The following is a 19,921-nucleotide window of genomic DNA, read 5'->3' as shown; positions in this document are numbered from 1 at the left end:
TTCGAACAAAGAAGATACACAAAGGCACAGAAGGCAATAGAAAACGATAACGACGCGCAAAAAAGGTCATGTCAGGGTCCAGGTGCACAGCTGCGCCACACGAGTTGAGCTGGAAGCGCTGAAGGGAAACATGATTCGACGGGATGCAGGGATGACGATTCCTGGAAGGAAGGCATCTTGTGTTCGGGCTGGGCATTGGCAATCGGGTTAGGTGTAATACGGACTTGGAGGATTAGGTAGCGATGCAGGTTCCGGGTACCTAACCGCCGGGGCATTTGACGGTATGGGTGCTAGTACAGGCTACCGGACCAAGGAGCACTTGGATCGATGGCCTGCCCCGTGGTTGCATCTGCCGGTACCCAACTTGGCCCTATCAAGCATTGCAGGACATGTACGAGTAATCGTTGCTGCTGTAGATACGAGTGTGTGCACATTCGTCGATAGGTTGCGACCTGGCATCAACGCAAAAGGCGGACAGGGCGATTGCCCCGGTCATCAGCATCCAGACCCCTGGTTAGGACGATGAGATGATGGCAAAATTACTACGAAGACTGGGATGATGTGATGTGATGGGTTAGGCTCTCACTCTCACTCTCACTCATCTGTCTGGTATAAGGCAAAGTACAGGCATCCAGTCAAAGGATTGTATCAGTGGCAACTATATGCCATGATACAGAGGTAATTTGGGGATGCTGGATACCAGTAGGTACATCTCGTAGCCAAAGTTGGGGTATTAGAAGTAGACTTGCCACTGCCAAAGGACAAAGCACAAAGGACAAAGCCAAAGCCAAAGCCGGAAAAAAAATTAAGAAAAATTCCATCCATCCATACCATTTGATCCATTTATCCCCAACCCGGCCCAGAACCAGGCCAGGCCAGAGAGGCTCACGCAACCCCACATGTCGATTTTGCTGTTACTTGGGCACATGCGCTGGTTCGAGTCGCAGTAGCACCTTGACCGACCTTGGTTACTGACTTAGCAGAATCCTGGGTGACAATCGCAAACTCGCCCGGCCCTCGTTTTTCCCTCCCTCCCTCTCTTCTCCTCTTCTTTTTCTTTTTTAGTCTCCGCCCCCTTCTCTTCTCTTCGCTTCTCCTCTCGTCAACCTTTTTTTACTTTTTTGTTGCTTTTCTTCTTTCTCTTTTCCCTTTTCCCTTCAAGGGGGGCCCTTGCTTCTCGCAAGCCTAGCATCGATCATCCCCCCCTCCCCCGCGAACGGCCTTCCAGACCGCACGGTCTCCTCTCGAACCGCCCACTTTTGTTCGCGATATAATAGAGGCAAAGAGAAAGACAACTTCTCCTCCCATCGACCGACAATATGGCGGGTTCTTCGACTCCAGGCACTGAGGGGCCTACATTTGCGCCCCCGAGCCTGCCAGCGGGCTGGATCGCTCAGTGGGACGGCTCCAGCAGAAAGTATTACTACGTCCAGCTGGCCACGGGCGTCTCCCAATGGGACATTCCCACGGATCCCGTTCAGACGGGCACGCCGGTCCCAGGCGCTGAGCACCCCTATGGCTCGCCGGCGCCGCAAGTCATCACACACCCGGACGGCTCGCAGACGATCAAACATGCGGATGGACGCATGGAACCCATCATGCCAGATGGCAGGGGTCCTGACGGCCCTGACGGTGACCGAGGACTTGGGGTAAGCAGAGACTCTGTTGGCGGCTCTGCGGAGGCACTTGTGGATATATGATCATATATGCTAACGTCTGGTTTCAATGGTGTTTTTAGTCAATGGCTATGAATATGCTCATGGGTGGCAAGGGTTCTGGCGGCCACGGCAGCAGCGGCGGCTCTGGAGGCGGCAACCCCCTCGGTGGTCTGGCTGCTCAGTTCCTCGGAGGCGGTTCGCATGGAAGCAGCGGTGGCGGCAGCGGCGGTGGTAAAGACTCTATGGCGGGAAAGCTGGTGGGACAACTGGCGTCGAACCTGTTCTCGTCTTCCAGCGGCGGAAAGCCTTCGCAGTCGCAGAACTACCATGGCGGCTCATCAGGCAGCGGCCAGCATCAGCAGGGTGGGCATGGGCAGGGTGGTCTGGCCGGCGTCGTGGGTGGTGGTTTGGCATCCATATTTGGAGGAGAGAAGCCAGGTCACGGTGTAAGCAACCATCACACTTCTTTTTTAACTTCTTGGCGGTTATAGAATTGCAAAGGCTAACCAACGGCATGCCACCATCTATAGAACCAGAGCTATGGCTACTCGAATTCCGGCTCGGGCGGTAATACATACTCTGGACAGGCACCTACTTACAACCCTCCTGGATCTACTCACGGCGCAACCCCATCGTCGTCACATACGGGCACACATCAAAGCCCCCCCTCTGGCAACCACCAAAACTCCTTCCCTCCACCGCCTTCAGGAGCACCACCTGGTGGCCAAACTTACGGGCATCAGTCATATGGCAGCCAATCCTACTCGCATAACCCGGCGCCTGCTCCCAGCCCGTACGGCGGATCGCACGACCAGCATGGGGCACAACAACATGGCGCACAGCACGGGGCTGGCGGCTATACCCCTCAGCAGCCAAGCTATGGCTCTCCTTCTCACCAGCAAGGCTACGGAGCTCCCTCACCCAGTGGGCATCAACCCAGCTATGGCGCACCGGGAGGCCCACAGCAGCCTGGATATGGCGCTCCTCAGGGAGGACAGCACCAGCAAAACTACGGTGCAACGACGCCGGGTGGTCATCCGCAATACCCTCCTCCACCAGGCCAGCAGCAGCAGTACCCCCCGCCTCCCGGACATCAACAATCGTTCCCTCCGCCTCCCGGACAGCAGCAGCAGCAGCAGCACCAGTATGCTCCACCCCCTGGACAGCACCAGCAATATCCTCCTCCGCCAAGCGGCGGACCACCCGGCGGCTACACCCCGTCGTATGGTACCCCAGGCGGCCAGCAGCCCTATGGTCAGCAGCCTTACCAGCCAGGTCCTCCTCCTGTGCCTCATGGTAGCCACCCAAGCCAAGGAGGATATGGCGGTGGCTACTAAAAGGCTTTCCGCGCTGCGTCGTATTTTTTCTCTCGGGAGAAGAAGAATGCATGAATTCTTGTGTGTGTTTGCTCATTGAATGCGGGGTTCCTGAGAAGATGACCGTTTACCGCGGCTGACTAGCATCATTTGCTCGCCAAGAAAGGGCCGGATCTATAATTTCACGTACGAATAATGTGGTGACATTAGGGAGGTGGTAGTGGATCTTAAAAAAAGTAACGTGCGGTATGGCATAAGAGGTAGAATTATGATGATATAAGTGTAGATAGGGTGGTACATTTGGGTTTTTATTCACTTTTTTCTGTTCCATATGTAGACTACCTTACGAGAGAGACGGAACGCATGTTGTGATGTGATGAAATGGATATGAAGAATGCTTCAAGGGCAGTTGTCAAGGATTTGCAGCTGTTAAGAGAGGTGGTGATATCCCGTTATAATACTATGGAGGTAGAGCATCTCAAATTATTACTACTTTTTCTCTTTTTTTTTTAGAGTTCTATTACTATTAATTTTGCTTCTTTGTCTGGTCACTCTTGGTAGAGCTGGCAATTGCAGTTAGTGAACTGGCCACCCATTTCGCTACAAACCATGACACGACGCCGACGACGACGAGATAGCACACTGTCGGAACTAGTGACTGCGGAAGCACGTTGTAGAGATACGGGTCCAGGATCAAGTCGACGAGGACTGGGGGAGGGTCCTTCATGAGTGAGGGGTGGTGCGAGAAGTAGTCGGCTGCGGCGAGGACGCGGAGGAGGAGGAAGGAGTTGTCGTCGTTTGGTGATGAGCCTTTTTGGCTGCTTTGGTGAGGTTGTTGCTGGTGGGCTGATTTGGCGTGTTGAGTGAGGGATTGGAGAAGTGCTGGGGTTGAGAGGACGGTGGTGAGGGGGTATGTGTCTATGGTGAATGCCGTTGGTTCCTTTTGATGGTTTGTGAGTTTCATTCTTATTCTTGATCTCATTTCTTATGTGAATTTGATGTTTGGGGTGGGAGTTGGTATAAGATGGTAGAGGATACAATTACAGCAATCGCTTGAGGGAGGCTTACAAGTGCAGACCAGCAGACACGAAGCTCATAGCGCTGTCCTGGCGTGAGGTTGTCGAGCAGAAGCCATGACGGGTAGCCTTGCTGATCGTTGTCGTGCTGATTGAGCGGGAAGACGCGGCTGAGGTTGGTGCGTATGGACCAGCTTGTGGAAGGGCCGAGGACGGGGAGGTCCTTGTGGATGGCAGCGTCGAGGGTGGAGAGGGAGGCGGGCGGGGGTGCGGTGAAGATTACTTTTTCGGTGTTGGCGTGGGAGGGGGATATGAGGGAGAGGAAGGGGAGGAGGAGGAGGAGTGATTTGGCGAGTGAGATGGGTTTGGGGTGGTGATGGGGGTTGTGGGTTGGCGGCATTGTTTTTTTTTGGTGTTGTTGTGTGGAATTGGTTGTCGAATTGGTGCTTTTTGGGTTTGGATATGTATTGCTTAGAGGAGTGATCAATTGGCGTGAGATTGAAGCCGTTGATTTTGGTGAAGAGGGTGAAGATGGATGTGAATATGAAGAGATATTGATTCGCTGGTGGTTGATCGCGAGGCAGCACGTTGTTAAGATTTGGACAGCAGTGTTGGCTGTGCGAGCCTGTGATTGGCTGGCTGTACTTTGGGGTACGTACCCAAGATACATGACCAAATGGTAAACAGCTTGGACTCTGTATGGCTTTGCCTTGGTCAATGGATGGACACAAAATATCATGGAAATTATCACTCTTGTGCCAGGATTACATGAATCTATCATGGATAGTATGTGATGGGTTCTTGTGCATTCATTACTTTGCTGATGCATATGCGTATTGGCACAGGCAATGATAGCTGCTTTCTATGTTACTCCTTTTTTGCAACTTCGTCAAGTATGGGGTAGCGATTATTGCAACCTGGGGCCGTAGGTATGAGCATAATATATTAACCTGCACTTATCCTTGAGGTTTTATCGTTCTAATGCGCTTCTGGAAATCCATCCATGTCATATTCCGTCTTTGACGCTCTGATGATGTGAAAATCCTCGGCCGATGACGGATACGGGTACGAGAATTAGCAGCAATCAATAATAAGGTACTCCTAGTGCCGCTCCCTAATGCTGAGTTACTGCTGCTATTTAGTACCAACTCGGAGTAATAATGCACCACAGCGATCGCCGAGTCCGTCAGGAGGCTGCTGGTAAGAACACTGGATGACATTATGGAGCTTTCCCGTGCCGCGCTCTGTGACGATGCCAGCAGTGCAGAAGGCACTTGACCACATTTAGTGGAGAGCTTTGCTGGCAAGTCCAAGTCTGGGCGAACCATTGATTCGGGAGGACCCTGTCGTGAGGGTCTGTCTTCTTTTGGGTTAATCCAGAGCATGGCAGAAAGGGTACGAGCAAAAGGGGGAGCTAGGGGAAGCGGCGGACGGGGGAGTAGCCGGGAGATGATGATTGTTAGGTTACTTGATGGTACATAATGCCGTCTTGTCTCACTCTGTCGTTATATGAGAGGGCTGTGGTTGTTGATATGATCGCAGAGGGAAGCGCTGATGGTCGAGTTGCTAGACTTTGAAGGGGAAAGGGGATGGAGCGGCCTATATAAGATGGAGACTGGCTGGTGCCATTCGCGGGAGAGCTTGGTACAGCCACTACCAAGTATATCAATACTTTGCGTCTCTTTACCTACTACTAGGTAGGTATCTATCCCACATTCCCCCCTATTGGTGAGAATGGGTGCTAGCCGAGCATCTTATGATTTTTTGCCTTTGGCCTCTCCCTTCGTCTGTAGGGACGGATAGTACCGTAGAGCGTTGCATTTGTTGCCGTCATTTGCTTGGTAATCTAAGGCGATAGCGGTGCTCGCTCCAGCGCGGGACCCTGTTCAGAGCTTCTGAGGGGGTGGAGGCACTCCGGACCGTACAGGTACAAGCACCGGACAGCTTAGCTCGAGGTTAGGCGGCTATAGTGGCTCCTGTCTGGCGTCAAAGGCCAATGAGCGCGTACAGTAGGAGGACAGACAAGTCTAAGAGAAAAACATTGACGGGGAAATTGGAGGAAAAGATGCTCACACTGATGATTTACTTGGTGATTTCTTTGCATGTACTATGGAGGATTTAGGTCATGGCATCAAGTCTCCCATCAGACTTCAAAGTAATGTACATGTACCTATGTGCAGGTATCATTACAGCCTGGTGTCACCGTCCGGGGTACACGGTTCTTGGTAGCTTTATCGAAGCCCCCCCTTTTGGGCACCACATTATTCTGCCGTATGAAAAAGGATGGATGTACAGTACATGCCGCTGTGAGCTGTCCATCAGGTAGCTGTGGTGCCCCCTAATGAGGACTGTTGTTGACAACCTCAACTTAGCTTAGGTACCATAGCTACAGCACAGCTAGACCTCAAGTTCAAAAGCATCAACACTGCTACTGCATCTGCATCGCCCATGATGAATTAATTGCACCTGTCCTCTCAAGTCCCAGGCCCTCCAGTCACTAAAATTGATTCTCATCTCGGCAATAATCATTGCTGCCCGCCCAGAGCGGTGAGGCGACAGGGGCGCGCTCGCAGACGCGCTTACCACTTCCAGCCACGCCTGGACCCCCCCAGTCCACGTCCCAAACCAAAAAGTCAACAAACCTCCCCTCTTCCTCTTGCTGTGCTGTGAGCAGCCCCTGTCCAGTCCAAATTTCCCCCCCACCTCTTTTCGACCCTCTCCCGACGAACCAGCTGCAACTTGTCCGTCCTCCTGTCCTTTTCACCACCTTTTCCCTCTGGAACCCCGTAATAAAAGCCTTTTTTCTTCTTTCCCCGGGCTCAATCTTGCACTCTTGCTACCTCGAAGTCACCACTCCTACTTTTCCTCTCCAACCCTTCAGAAAACAAAGAAAAAAGCGTTCACCATGCGTGAGGTTATTAGCATCAACGGTGCGTGCTAGCTCGACAGAGGCAAAGCCCCTTTACCTTTGGGCCCCCTCTCCCCACCAAACAAACGCGTCCCTTCACCGCATCATGGACGCCCAAGACCGCGAGTTGACGATGCTAACTTTTGGAGGATAGTCGGCCAGGCTGGTTGCCAGATTGCCAATTCCTGCTGGGAGGTTAGTTGATTCGCCATTGGCATGTTTTTTTTTTCTTGACCATTCGAGCTGACATTTGCCCCTTCTCTAGCTTTACTGCCTCGAGCACGGTATCCAGGTACACCACCACCACTCCCGCACATGTGGCTTGAAGCCATTGTTTACAACCCGCCCACGACTCCAAAACGCGAAGCTAACAACATCTTTTTTCTTCCCATATAGCCCGATGGTTACCTCACTGAGGAGCGCAAGGCTCAGGACCCCGATCAGGGTTTCAGCACCTTCTTCTCCGAGACTGGTATGTTTATCTCTCCTCGTCTCCTTTTATATGGTGTCGTTGAGAATATGTCACCTCTAACCCTTTCAAAACAGGCCAGGGCAAGTACGTTCCCCGTGCCATCTACTGCGACTTGGAGCCCAATGTCGTCGACGAGGTCCGCACCGGTCCTTACCGCAACCTTTTCCACCCGGAGATGATGATCACCGGCAAGGAGGATGCTTCCAACAACTACGCCCGTGGCCACTACACCGTCGGCAAGGAGCTGATTGAGGGCGTTCTCGACAAGATCCGACGTGTTGCCGACAACTGCGTTGGTCTTCAGGGCTTCCTGGTCTTCCACTCCTTCGGTGGTGGTACTGGTTCTGGTTTCGGTGCTCTCCTGATGGAGCGTCTGTCCGTCGACTACGGCAAGAAGAGCAAGCTCGAGTTCTGCGTCTACCCTGCTCCCCAGACTGCCACCTCCGTCGTTGAGCCCTACAACTCCATCCTGACCACCCACACCACCCTGGAGCACTCCGACTGCTCCTTCATGGTCGACAACGAGGCCATCTACGACATCTGCCGTCGCAACCTCGGTCTTGAGCGCCCCAACTACGAGAACCTTAACCGCCTGATTGCTCAGGGTAAGTAGCAGCCGAATCTGTGTCCAGTGAAGTCTACGTGCGCTAATCGCTTGCCCACGCAGTTGTTTCCTCTATCACCGCCTCCCTGCGTTTCGATGGTTCCCTCAACGTCGATCTGAACGAGTTCCAGACCAACCTGGTCCCCTACCCTCGTATCCACTTCCCTCTGGTCGCCTATGCTCCTGTCATCTCTGCTGCCAAGGCTGCCCACGAGGCCAACTCCGTCCAGGAGATGACCATGTCCTGCTTCGAGCCCAACAACCAGATGGTCAAGTGTGACCCCCGCAACGGCAAGTACATGGCCACTTGCTTGCTGTACCGTGGTGACGTTGTCCCCAACGACGCCCACAACGCCGTCGCCACCCTCAAGACCAAGCGCACCATCCAGTTCGTCGACTGGTGCCCTACTGGTTTCAAGCTCGGTATCTGCTACCAGGCTCCCGAGAACGTTCCCAACGGCGACCTCGCCAAGGTCAACCGTGCTGTGTAAGTTTTATACACCAAGATTCCCCCCCTCTGATCTGTGCATGTGCATGAACCCGAGCTAATACGCAAAATAGCTGCATGCTGTCCAACACCACCGCCATCGCCGAGGCCTGGTCTTCCCTCTCCCTCAAGTTCGATCTCATGCACTCCAAGCGTGCCTTCGTTCACTGGTATGTTGGTGAGGGTATGGAGGAAGGTGAATTCTCCGAGGCCCGTGAGGATCTCGCTGCTCTGGAGCGCGATTACGAGGAGGTTGCTGCCGACTCTCTCGACAACGAGGAGATGGAGGCTGAGTACTAAGTTGTTTCTTTGCTGTTGGAGTCATGGATATTGAGGGTATGGACTGTGAAAACCGGTACCACCTAATCCCGCCCCTGCGTCCTCTTGGACAGGAGGTGTATTTTCTTTATTAGGTCGCAAGCCTCAATTTTTAATGTTAAAAAGCAAATCTGTAAATGGGAAGAAGCCAACAGAAGCTGTTATCTACAAAGTTTGATTTGAGTAATTGGTGTATAAGAGAAGATTGGTAATTTGTAAATTACGAGTTTGCGGAATCCTGCGATTGCCGCTGCATGGTATAAATCCGGGGTGCCTTGTCTTGAAATGTGCTGCTCCATCTCCAAGTTCAAGTACAGTCAGTAGTTCGTACTCCGTATCGTTAGCCACAATAACAATGATAGCAATGATCGATCTATCCACCTTTACGCTAGACTAGTCGGCGGCCCGACAGTTGCGAGAAGGTAATTCTCTTTTTTTAAGGCCGAGGAATGCGGAGGACGACGCCGGGCCAAACGGGCGAGCGTGACTTGCTATAGCCGTCGGACGTGGTGCCACGGGCCGATAATACGCGACAATCGCCGCTCTGTGCAGCTGCTCCCCCAATTGCCATTAATTTCATACCTGCTGCTACTCCAACACAACACTCACCCCTTCTATTGTTGGCTGGGTGCCTCTCAACCAGATCCTATTCCGTTCCCTCGCTCGCCATGTCTCTACTTCGATCGTCCATCTGCCGGGCCTGCAGGCGTTCTTCACCGCTGAGGGTGCACAGAGGCTTTGCAACGGCCACTCGCCCGCAGACGTCATCCGACAGCCGAGTCAGGATCGTGGAAGTCGGCCCACGAGATGGGTTGCAGAACGAGAAAAAGGCCATTTCGCTGGCAACCAAGATTGAGCTGATTGAGCGACTGGCCAAGACGGGATTGACGACGATTGAAGCCGGTTCGTTTGTAGCGCCGAAATGGGTGCCACAGGTAAGAGAAGACTTCTTGTTGGCTGCTATGTCTATTTTCACGAGAAAGATTGCTGATTCGAGGCGATGCAGATGGCCAACTCGAGCGAAATCATGGAGCATATCCTACAACAGAAGATTGAGGCTCCCGTTCCCATCACCTACTCCTTCCTCGCGCCGAATACAAAGGGATTTCAAAGTGCAGAAGCGCTGTTGAAACAGAACCCCGGGAGGTTTGCTACACTACTGGAGCCCGATGTCAAGAAGCCGGCGGTGGAGGTGGCCGTCTTTGCTGCTGCTACGGAGAGCTTCTCGCAGAAGAACCTCAACTGCGACATCAAGACCTCGCTAGACCGATTCAAGGCTGTCATTCAGGACTCAAAGGCGCTGGGACTCCGTGTTCGAGCCTACATCTCAGTGGTGCTGGGCTGTCCGTTTGAGGGCTTCGATGTTGACCCTCACAAGGTGGCTGAGATTGCCACTGACTTGCTGGAGTCTGGAGCCGACGAGATTTCACTTGGCGACACCACTGGCATGGGCACTGCTCCCCGGACGAGCGCACTGCTCAAGTGCATGAGTGCGGCGGGCATTCGCACAGAGGACATTGCGATGCATTTCCACGACACGTACGGCCAGGCGCTGGTCAACACGGCCGTGTCACTAGAGCATGGAATCCGGACATTCGACAGCAGCGTCGGCGGACTCGGTGGTTGCCCTTATAGCCCTGGAGCGACGGGCAACGTGGCGACGGAGAACATGGTTTACTTTATGGAGAGTTTGGGCATGGAGACGGGCGTTGATTTGGATGCCATGGCGGATATTGGAGCGTGGATTACGCAGGAGATTGGCAAGCCGAATGACAGCTCGGTAGGAAAGGCGGTGCTGGGAGCGAGGTCGAGGAAGGGAGCCGAGGCTGCTGCAGCTGCTGAAAAGGCATAGAGGACAAAGATGTGAGGATGCTTTGATCTCGACAAGTAAATATATATACCTATCTGCACACATATCTACCTACTATACCTGTCATGTTTATGCTGAACAGGGTTGTATGATTTACGCTTACAGCTTGACTTTTGGTTAGAAGTACTACCAACCTTGTTGAAGCGTTCAACCTTGTTGTAAATCTCTATTGTAAACATTGACTAAACCAGCTCTGTCAGATTAATTTAACTTCTGTTATGTTTAAAACAATAATAACTCAATTGGTTCCGTTGCTGTGCTTATAGACAAGGGTGCAGCCATCGTTCTTTGTAAGAGATCACCGAGCTTCCCCCGTTGTGTCGCTGAATGGATGCCGATGCAGTTTGGAGGGGTAGCTTCTACCTCTATACAGCTTGGACCGCCGGTGCTTTGCTCCCCTCAGGAGAGGTACTCGGTACCGTGTCCATGCTCCGTCTCTGTCTCTAATGGGCTTCTCTGTACTCAATGGCCGAGTACATGTATAAACAGTAAATACTACCAACATCAGATAGCAGTACAAGAATCAAATGTAAAAACACACCATCGCCAAGATAAGGTTCCTGGGGACGCAATTCCAAGCACCTGCCGCTAGCAGTCATGTGATGTCACGGCCGCTCTTCTTCGCTGTCCAAATCATGACTCCATGGGCAGCCAGCCAAAAGGCGCTCGGCGTGGGGTCTATTTTTTTTGCGCAGCGAGCGCAGAGGCCTCAGCGCCCCCAAAGCAACCCGCTAAACCCACTAACGAGCGCTCACTGAACAAGAACCGCCAAGGCCATTTTGATTGAAAGGCGGCGGTCTCTCTTGTCTCCACTTCTTGGTCGAGCTGTTTCGCTTCCAGCCTTCTCTTGTTCTGTCTCCGACCTTGATCTTTCCTCCCATCTTCGCCAGCTCCCCTTTGCGACGACGCATCCCGATATTCGAGCTCGGTGGTTCTTTTTCGCTGCTCGAATAACCTCTTTTACTCCTTTACACCTTTCGGCTTGCTCAAGTCCGTTGACCTTCTCGGCCAATACGCTCCTCCGCATTCAACTCTCCCCCCGACGTAATTCGTGGCTACTTGAGGTTGCTGCGCCGTGACCGCATAAGATCGAAAGCTCGGCCAAGGTTTCGGGAGATATAGCTTCAGAGGGGAAGCTTTCAGCTGCACGCAGGCGGAAATAACAGAAACACAAGATAGATTCGCAGCAATGGCGGACCCACGCAATTCGTCATCCTACTCAGTTGTGCCGCAACTGCAGTACAACACCGTGAGCGGTGTCAATGGTCCGCTGGTTATTGTCGAGAATGTATGGCATCTCCGCTCTCCTTCTCCCCTCTCTTGTTTTTCTTTTATCGCAACTGTCATGGCGTGAAATGGAATGAGGATTGGCTATGTACAATGCTGACGACTGGTTGCGGTATAGGTCAAATTCCCGCGATACAATGAGATCGTTACGCTTACGCTGCCCGACGGAACGGAGAGAAACGGACAGGTTCTGGAAGCCCGAGGTGGGTGATGATTCCTTTTCTATGCTACACTTATATATGAGCATGGCGCCGCCAATGCCTGCGTGGAATGTGTATTCTGACATGAGAGGGGGCAGGTGACCGAGCTGTCGTCCAGGTCTTTGAGGGTACTCCCGGTATCGATGTGAAGAAGGCAAGTGAGCCCGATCGCCAATCGCTAGAGGGCTTGTGACTAACAGGAAGTGCAACATCCAGACTCGTGTCAAGTTCACCGGTCAGAACCTTAAGCTCGGTGTCTCTGAGGACATGCTTGGCCGTATCTTTGATGGATCTGGACGAGCTATCGACAAGGGTCCCAAGGTGCTGCCAGAAGAGTACCTCGATATTAACGGCAGTCCCATTAACCCCTTCTCCCGAGTGAGTTACATCTTTCCGGTGCATATCTCGTGGGTCGAGCAACATGGTCTAACATGTCTTAGGAATACCCCGAAGAAATGATTGCGACTGGTATCTCGGCCATCGATACGATGAACTCAATCGCTCGAGGACAAAAGATTCCCATCTTCTCAGCCTCTGGTCTGCCGCACAACGAAATCGCTGCTCAGATTTGCCGACAGGCTGGCTTGGTCAAGCAGCAGGGAATTACCAACAAGGGTGTTCATGACGGCCACGAGGAGAACTTCTCCATTGTGTTCGGTGCCATGGGTGTCAACTTGGAGACTGCTCGATTCTTTACCCGCGATTTCGAAGAGAACGGCAGTCTGGAGCGTACTACCCTCTTCCTCAACCTTGCCAACGATCCTACGTAAGTGCTCTTCTCCTTCCCCTTAACGAGGGCTGTTGGCTGACACAATGCAAACAGTATCGAGCGTATTATTACCCCTCGTCTTGCCCTTACGACAGCCGAGTACTACGCCTACCAGCTCGAGAAGCACGTCTTGGTCATCTTGACTGATTTGTCGGCCTACTGCGATGCTCTTCGTGAGGTTTCCGCCGCTCGAGAAGAAGTTCCCGGTCGTCGTGGTTTCCCCGGTTACATGTACACGGATTTGTCGACCATCTACGAACGAGCTGGCCGTGTGACGGGACGAAACGGCTCCATCACCCAGATCCCCATCTTGACCATGCCCAACGACGATATTACCCACCCCATCCCCGATTTGACAGGATACATTACCGAGGGACAGATTTTCGTCGACCGACCTCTGTACAACCGTGGTATCTACCCGCCCATCAACGTGTTGCCGTCGCTGTCGCGTTTGATGAAGTCTGCCATTGGTGAGGGCATGACGCGCAAGGATCACGGTGATGTGTCCAACCAGCTGTATGCCAAGTACGCCATTGGCCGTGATGCCGCCGCCATGAAGGCCGTCGTTGGTGAGGAGGCCCTGTCATCCGAGGACAAGCTGTCGCTCGAGTTCCTGGACAAGTTTGAGCGCCAGTTCATCAGCCAAGGTGCATACGAGTCCCGATCGATCTACGAGTCCCTGGATCTGGCCTGGAGCCTGCTCCGCATCTACCCCAAGGACTTGCTCAACCGTATCCCGGCCAAGGTCCTCAATGAGTTCTACCAGCGATCTCAAAAGGATGCCAAGGCAAAGGGCAAGGCGCGAGCCGAGGTTGCCTCAAACGACAGGCAGCAGGCTGAGGAGAACCTGATTGACGCATAGGAACCCTCCTCGGCGACATCTGGTGTTTTCTTTTCGGGAGAGGAACAGAAGTAAAGTATAAATTAGTTGCTTGGCTTGGAAGTATGATATTACACGTGGTAGAAAGTGAGGTGCATAAACCCTGGGTGTGGAACTTGTTATTCTCTAGTTTTGTTTTCGTTGTTTGGCATTTCCGACTTGCGCTGGGAGAGACAGCAATCTGACACGATAATGGAGAAGGGTTGTAGCGTGAATATAGGCAGCAGAGCAAATGTCAAGTCGATTTCCAAAAGAGCTGCGAACAACCATGTCCATCTACCGTGTGCGGGTTTAGTTTCGCGTACAGTAGGATCTGGCCGACGTGATGCAATGCAACGTGAATTGGACTGACTGATGCAGGGTAGGGATTTCACCGCTCATCAATTCCGGATGATGTACTTGATCCTTTTGGTAATGAAAAACAATGCGTATTGCAATCTGAGTGGTGCGGAAATAGTCATGGAAGTGCAAATGTGCCTGTAAGCAGCTGAGCTAGGGGTAAAAGCCGTGGTTCCCGTTTAGTCTAGCAAGTTCGTAGATTTTGGCTTGTAGCCATTGGAGCGCTTACTTTGGCGTATAATAGCGTATTGGACATGGAGTTTTGAGAGTTACCAGACAAGCTTGTGTTAGTTGGTTCCGATGGGAGCACCTTTGGCGCACCTATGAGGTTGTTTTGGAGGGCAAATACTAGTAGGTGTTGATATATGGAGGTTGGTTGTTAACTGGGAGGAATGAAGATCGAGGTTGGAGTTGTATTTGATCTGTTGGTCTGCTTTTGCCCCGCGTTTAAGGTTACATTGGGTGTGTTGGTGTGTGAAGGGATGGATGGATTGATGTCTTGGAGAAGACAGCATGCTGTGGGAATTGATTCACAGTTTAACTTCCAATTGTCATATTCTACGGAGTACATAGGATGTTATTGAAAATTAAATGACATGAATAGGAGAGAAGAAACAAAACCAAAACTTCGTTACATAGATCCTTGGGATTATTGTTATTCTCCCCTTGGTGGTTGGCATCGGGATTCCTACACCATACATCATAACCAGGTGACATCATGCTCGTATGCATTGATCAACCGCTCCAACCCCGGAGAAGCGAAATCAATCCTTCGCTCACTTCCCCCTGTTCTCTTCTCGCTCTCTCGGAACTTGTGCCTTCAATCGCTTAGCTAGTCCTTTTTTCTCCTCATGGTAAATCCGGGGAAAGCCAACCTTACCCCTCTCATTCCTTTTCCAGCCCCCTGGGATCATCGTGGTTGGTTGCCTGTTGTGGACAGTGATATGTTGGCCGGGACTTTGGTTTCTGCGTCATGTGGATGGACAAAGAAGCCGAAGACACGAGATGCTGCATACTGTGTGCGAGGTTAGAGTAGCATTGGGGCGCGAGGAGTCGTGCTGTGTCACTCATGGCCTCTGGAGTACTTAATGCATGGATGGGTATGCGCCTTGGGCCCTCCCGATCTGCGAATGTCTTGGCCATCTCCCTTTGTTTGACTTTCCACAGGGGCTGAGTTTGTTTTTTTCATAGGCTGCGCCACTACTTTTCATTGTCTTTGATCTCTTCTGGGGAAGAACTGCTCATCATCATGAAGCTGACGGGTAACTCTTTGGCCGTTTTGGCTGCGGCTGCTGCCCTTCCACTTACAGCCAGCGCCGCGTCGAGTGGAAGCGGCCCAGACAAGGACGGCAAGTATTGGATTCGCGCAAAGGGCATCGAGGCGTCATTCATTCCGTATGGAGCGTCCATTTCGAACTTGTTCATCAATGACCGCTACGGCATCCAGCGCGATCTCGTCGGCGGCTTCGACAATGCCACCTACTACGGCATTGACAAGCAGCACCCGCACTTTGGCGGCGTGCCGGGCCGGTACGCGAACCGCATCAAGAACAGCACCTTTGTGATTGACGGCAAGACATATCACACGCCGCCGAATGAGAATCCCACAAAGGCCGCGCCCAATGGGTCGGACACGCTGCACGGAGGGCCCGACGGCTGGGACTGGCGCAACTTCACCGTGTCGGCGCATACTGCGACGAGCATCACCTTTAGCATAGTCGACCCGGACGGAAAGGAGGGCTTTCCCGGCGAAGTCGTGTCGCACATCACGTACACGGTGCAGGAGAACCAGTGGGATTTCAAGATGGTGGCGCTGGCGACGACCAAGAAGACGCCCATCATGCTCAGCAGCCACACGTACTGGAACCTGGATGGGTATGCCAATAACGAGACCCAGACTGCGCTGAACCATACGCTGCATCTTCCGTATAGTGGACAGCGCGTGGATGTGGATGGCTTCTTGATCCCGACGGGCGACATTTTGGCGAACAAGAAGAACACGGCGAATGACTTTTGGTCGCAGCCGAAGCAGCTTGGCAAGGGATTCCAGCAGAGTGGCATCAAGGAGAATTGCGGCAACAACTGTACCGGCTTTGGTAAGGATCCTGACATCTTCCATGTTATGAGGGGAGGGAAATAGGCAACACATTGAGCTAACAGAGACACCAGATACCTGCTACCTCGTCAACCGAGATGCTCTGGGCCCCTTTGACTGGCGTACTGAAGGTCCCGTCGCGAGTCTGTCCTCGGCTTGGTCAGGCATCCACCTGGACGTCTACTCGGACCAGGAGGCCTTCCAGGTGTACAGCTGCAACGGGCAAAACGGCACGCTGACGTTGAAGAAGACGCAGGGCCTGCACAACAACAAGAAGTTCCCGAGAACGATTCCAAAGTACGGATGTCTGGTGATGGAGGTGGAGGACTGGATTGACGGCATCAACAACCCCGAATGGGGGAGGAAGCAGATCTGGGGACCGGATGATGGTCCGTATGTCGTTCAGGCGAGCTACAGGTTTAGTATTGATGGCAAGAAGAAGAGTTCGTAGGAGAGCTATTTTGTTGTTACAGTAGTAATGGTGTTTATATGAAAGAGAAGGAATCAGAACGTAGGAATAGTAATTATGAGGTTTAATCAGTCTAATTTCTCATCATGTCTTGTGTTTGGTTGGTATAAGTGAGGTGATAGTAAGTGGAGGACAGAAAACCCGAGACGGAAAAGATTTCGAACACCCTTAAGTCGAATAATACGCCTACAAAGGGGGTAGCTGCTATATTTATATTTATATTTCCCTAATAAATGCTCTATTTATATTTCTCTAGTAACTGCTACTATATCTATATTTTCCTAATAACTTCTATGATATCTATGTTTCTCTGCAGGCCTAACTGCTTCCATATTTATGTAATAGAATGCGGGTATTCCGCTACAAAAGCACTACTCGATGGATTAATTAGGTGCATATATTACTGAATGTATGTACTTATTCATTTTGCGGTCTCGGTTTTTCTGACCTTCGCTTGCTTGTATAAGTGAAGCGAAGCAATTCACAACTGGAGACAAGTCCGTTGTGGGGCCGATTGCGATCCATCCATCACCCCACCTTGGATGTGCCATCTCCAGTGTAAAAGCTTTTGTCAGTTACAACTACAGCCAATCTTGCCATAATTTCGAATTGCATATTGATAGATATCCGAATTACCAGGCCCATTATTTAACACATTACCTCGCATACGAAATCGAAATCGCCGACTTCACCTCAGACGGGAAGTATTCAACAAGTTGCAAACGAGGGGCAGCGAGGGGCAACAGGGAAAGAAGAAAAAAAAAAATAAGAGGAAGAGAGGCGATCACAAACGACCAGAGATGGAAGACGACCGAGCGCTCGTCGATCTCGGCGCGGCAGCAGATATTGAGGAAGCGCGACTGGAAGTTCACGGAGCAGACAACGACACTACAAAAGATGATACACCTGCATTAAGACAGCCAAAGAGGCGCTTCGTAGGACGGAGAGCGGCGGACGAGGCAGCGGCAGCCAAGGGGTCAACAGAAGAGGGAGGTAGCGGCGCTGTTCAAGGTATGTTGCGACTATCTAATAGTAAAATGCTTCGTTGGCTCTCTAACATCGTCCTACTATGCAGCGGCCAAACCTCGACGAGCTCCGCGACTTCTAAACAGAGTCCCCAAAGAAATATTAGAAGACCCCAGCCTCAAGGAAGCTATAGCGCTGCTGCCAGCCAACTACAACTTCGAAATCCCAAAGACAATACACCGAATCCGAGAGTCAGGAGCGCGCAAAGTAGCGCTGCAGATGCCCGAAGGCCTGCTCTTGTTTGCGACGACCATTTCGGACATTGTGACGCAGTTCTGCCCGGGCGTCGAGACGCTCATCATGGGCGATGTGACGTACGGCGCGTGCTGCATTGATGATTATACTGCGCGGGCGTTGGGTTGCGATTTGCTGGTGCATTATGCGCATAGTTGTTTAATTCCCGTGGACGTGACCAAGATCAAGACGCTGTACGTCTTTGTCGATATCAGCATTGACACGGCGCATCTGATTGCCTCGCTGGAGAGAAATTTTGCCAGTGGTAAGACTATTGCGATTGTCGGCACTATTCAGTTCAACGCTACCATCCACGGCATACGGAGCAGCCTCGAAGCAGCTGGTTTCAGCGTCGTCGTGCCTCAGATCGGGCCGCTCAGCAAGGGTGAGATTCTAGGCTGCACATCGCCTCGTCTGCGGGATGAGGATGGTATCGACCTGATTCTCTATCTCGGCGACGGGCGCTTCCATCTTGAGAGTATCATGATTCACAACCCGGCTATTCCTGCTTACCGGTACGACCCATATTCGCGCAAGTTGACCCGAGAGACGTACGGCCACGATGAGATGCAGTCGGTGCGCCGCTCCGCCATCCAGACTGCCCGCAAAGCCCGACGCTGGGGTCTCATCCTGGGATCTCTCGGTCGCCAGGGGAATCCGCATACGCTGGCCCTGATCGAGCGGGAGCTGGCCGAGCGGGGCATCCCTAAGATAGATCTCCTCCTGAGCGAAATATTCCCCGGCAAGCTTGCCATGATGAGCGATGTCGAGTGCTGGGTGCAAGTTGCATGCCCGCGGCTGAGTATCGACTGGGGATATGCCTTTCCCAGGCCGCTTCTGACTCCTTACGAGGCGCTTGTGGCGCTGGGGAAGAGAGGGGGTTGGGGTAAGGAGGATGGTGGTGATGGCATCTACCCTATGGATTATTATGGACGAGATGGACTAGGGAGAACGAAGCCGCTGGAGGGTGTTGCGGCATGAATACCATCTAGTAGAACGATCTAGCCACGTATCTAGGTCATGACATAGAGTAAATATGTAATGATAGACATGATCTCCTGCTAGTAGAAAAGATATGTTTTAGAATTCCTATATATGGAATTGCATAGCTCTCCATGGACATGAGTAACCTGAATCCATAACAGTTGCATTCATATCTCATTATGGCTGCTTCATAAAGGTCTCGTTGTTGTGTTAATGCGCTGAATTATATACAATGTAGAAAGATGAATAGAGAGGAGATTTTCTTCTCTATCCATCATGAAGCGGGGGCATGAGCCGTTCCAACAGGTTCTGGTCGGTTCGCAAACATGAGCTTGTACTTGATGATATCAACCACCTCTAGGTTATCGCCCTCCTCCATATACGGCCCAGAAGAGCTCTCCAGCATCCTATTCTGCCGTTTTCTCACCACGGCAAGCGCCTTGGGGAGCTTCTTCACTTCGCCCGTCAGCCGCTGGTGTTGGCCAATGTACATGTGGACTCGCTTCATCCAAGCCGTCCCGATGGCGTCTGGTGAATATTCTGGAAACTCGAGCCTTCCGAATTCCACGTCTTTGAGAGTCTCGCCTTCGGTGTCTTGGGGGAGGTTTATACTTCCTTGGAGCTCGAGAATTGCGAGGCCAGAGGGTGTTTGGAGGAGGGTTGGGAGTGGGTTGGTGGTGGTTGTGGAAGCTTGTTTGGATGGAGGATATAGTTTGGCGGTGGAGGAAGACATGGCTGGATTAATGGCTGTGAAAATTGATTTGAATTAAATGAAATCATAAACAGAAGATGCTAATACGGCGAATATGGTGATATGCGAATGAGAAGATGATTGGACACTTATCAAGCAAGATCGATCTCAAGACAAGCTTAAGATGCTAAACGCTGAGAATCACGCCCCACATGTTCCCAGAGGAAGAAAGTGGATCGCCGCCTCATCCAAGCTCCAGGACAAAGAGGCTGGTGAAATCACCCCAGCCACACTTCCA

The 19,921-nt window shown here is 52.0% G+C and overlaps 7 protein-coding genes across 7 annotated transcripts; 5 read left to right on the top strand and 2 right to left on the bottom strand.

Annotated features, from left to right (window-relative positions):
• Window positions 1-1,147: 1,147 nt before the first annotated feature.
• On the top strand, window positions 1,148-3,024 carry V8C40DRAFT_28770 (WW domain-containing protein). Its single transcript, XM_083222763.1, has 3 exons — window positions 1,148-1,649; window positions 1,739-2,104; window positions 2,189-3,024. The coding sequence occupies exons 1-3, from the start codon at window positions 1,320-1,322 to the stop codon at window positions 2,993-2,995; spliced, it is 1,503 nt and encodes a 500-aa protein (XP_083072686.1). The 5' UTR covers window positions 1,148-1,319; the 3' UTR covers window positions 2,996-3,024.
• Window positions 3,025-3,423: 399 nt separating this feature from the next.
• Window positions 3,424-4,554, bottom strand: V8C40DRAFT_247027 (uncharacterized protein). The gene is made up of 2 exons (XM_083216238.1): window positions 4,043-4,554; window positions 3,424-3,914 (listed from the first exon to the last, which is right to left on the bottom strand). Exons 1-2 carry the CDS (start codon window positions 4,388-4,390, stop codon window positions 3,501-3,503), a joined length of 762 nt encoding a protein of 253 aa, XP_083072685.1. The 5' UTR covers window positions 4,391-4,554; the 3' UTR covers window positions 3,424-3,500.
• A 2,112-nt stretch (window positions 4,555-6,666) lies between these two features.
• On the top strand, window positions 6,667-9,125 carry V8C40DRAFT_247024 (tubulin alpha chain). The gene is made up of 7 exons (XM_083216237.1): window positions 6,667-6,920; window positions 7,053-7,093; window positions 7,164-7,190; window positions 7,295-7,370; window positions 7,445-7,975; window positions 8,038-8,461; window positions 8,536-9,125. The coding sequence occupies exons 1-7, from the start codon at window positions 6,896-6,898 to the stop codon at window positions 8,759-8,761; spliced, it is 1,350 nt and encodes a 449-aa protein (XP_083072684.1). The 5' UTR covers window positions 6,667-6,895; the 3' UTR covers window positions 8,762-9,125.
• Window positions 9,126-9,447: 322 nt separating this feature from the next.
• V8C40DRAFT_275242 (P-loop containing nucleoside triphosphate hydrolase protein) lies at window positions 9,448-13,767 on the top strand (the record flags this gene model as incomplete). Its single annotated transcript, XM_083220681.1, has 8 exons — window positions 9,448-9,714; window positions 9,786-10,585; window positions 11,829-11,937; window positions 12,055-12,139; window positions 12,235-12,290; window positions 12,353-12,514; window positions 12,577-12,902; window positions 12,960-13,767. 8 exons carry the CDS (start codon window positions 9,448-9,450, stop codon window positions 13,765-13,767), a joined length of 2,613 nt encoding a protein of 870 aa, XP_083072683.1.
• Window positions 13,768-15,373: 1,606 nt separating this feature from the next.
• V8C40DRAFT_266556 (galactose mutarotase-like domain-containing protein) lies at window positions 15,374-16,670 on the top strand (the record flags this gene model as incomplete). Its single annotated transcript, XM_083219767.1, has 2 exons — window positions 15,374-16,220; window positions 16,294-16,670. 2 exons carry the CDS (start codon window positions 15,374-15,376, stop codon window positions 16,668-16,670), a joined length of 1,224 nt encoding a protein of 407 aa, XP_083072682.1.
• Window positions 16,671-17,263: 593 nt separating this feature from the next.
• On the top strand, window positions 17,264-19,049 carry V8C40DRAFT_247013 (2-(3-amino-3-carboxypropyl)histidine synthase). The gene is made up of 2 exons (XM_083216236.1): window positions 17,264-17,699; window positions 17,764-19,049. The coding sequence occupies exons 1-2, from the start codon at window positions 17,489-17,491 to the stop codon at window positions 18,927-18,929; spliced, it is 1,377 nt and encodes a 458-aa protein (XP_083072681.1). The 5' UTR covers window positions 17,264-17,488; the 3' UTR covers window positions 18,930-19,049.
• V8C40DRAFT_247012 (chromosome transmission fidelity protein 8) lies at window positions 18,914-19,793 on the bottom strand. Its single transcript, XM_083216235.1, has one exon. It carries the CDS (start codon window positions 19,663-19,665, stop codon window positions 19,207-19,209), a length of 459 nt encoding a protein of 152 aa, XP_083072680.1. The 5' UTR covers window positions 19,666-19,793; the 3' UTR covers window positions 18,914-19,206.
• Window positions 19,794-19,921: the final 128 nt, after the last annotated feature.

The sequence above is a fragment of the Trichoderma camerunense genome (genome assembly GCF_050948025.1).
Source record: "Trichoderma camerunense strain CBS 138272 chromosome Unknown V8C40scaffold_10, whole genome shotgun sequence".
NCBI lineage: Eukaryota > Fungi > Ascomycota > Sordariomycetes > Hypocreales > Hypocreaceae > Trichoderma > Trichoderma camerunense.
The sequence above is the reverse complement of the archived record's forward strand: the minus strand, read 5'-3'. Positions and strand labels throughout refer to the sequence as shown.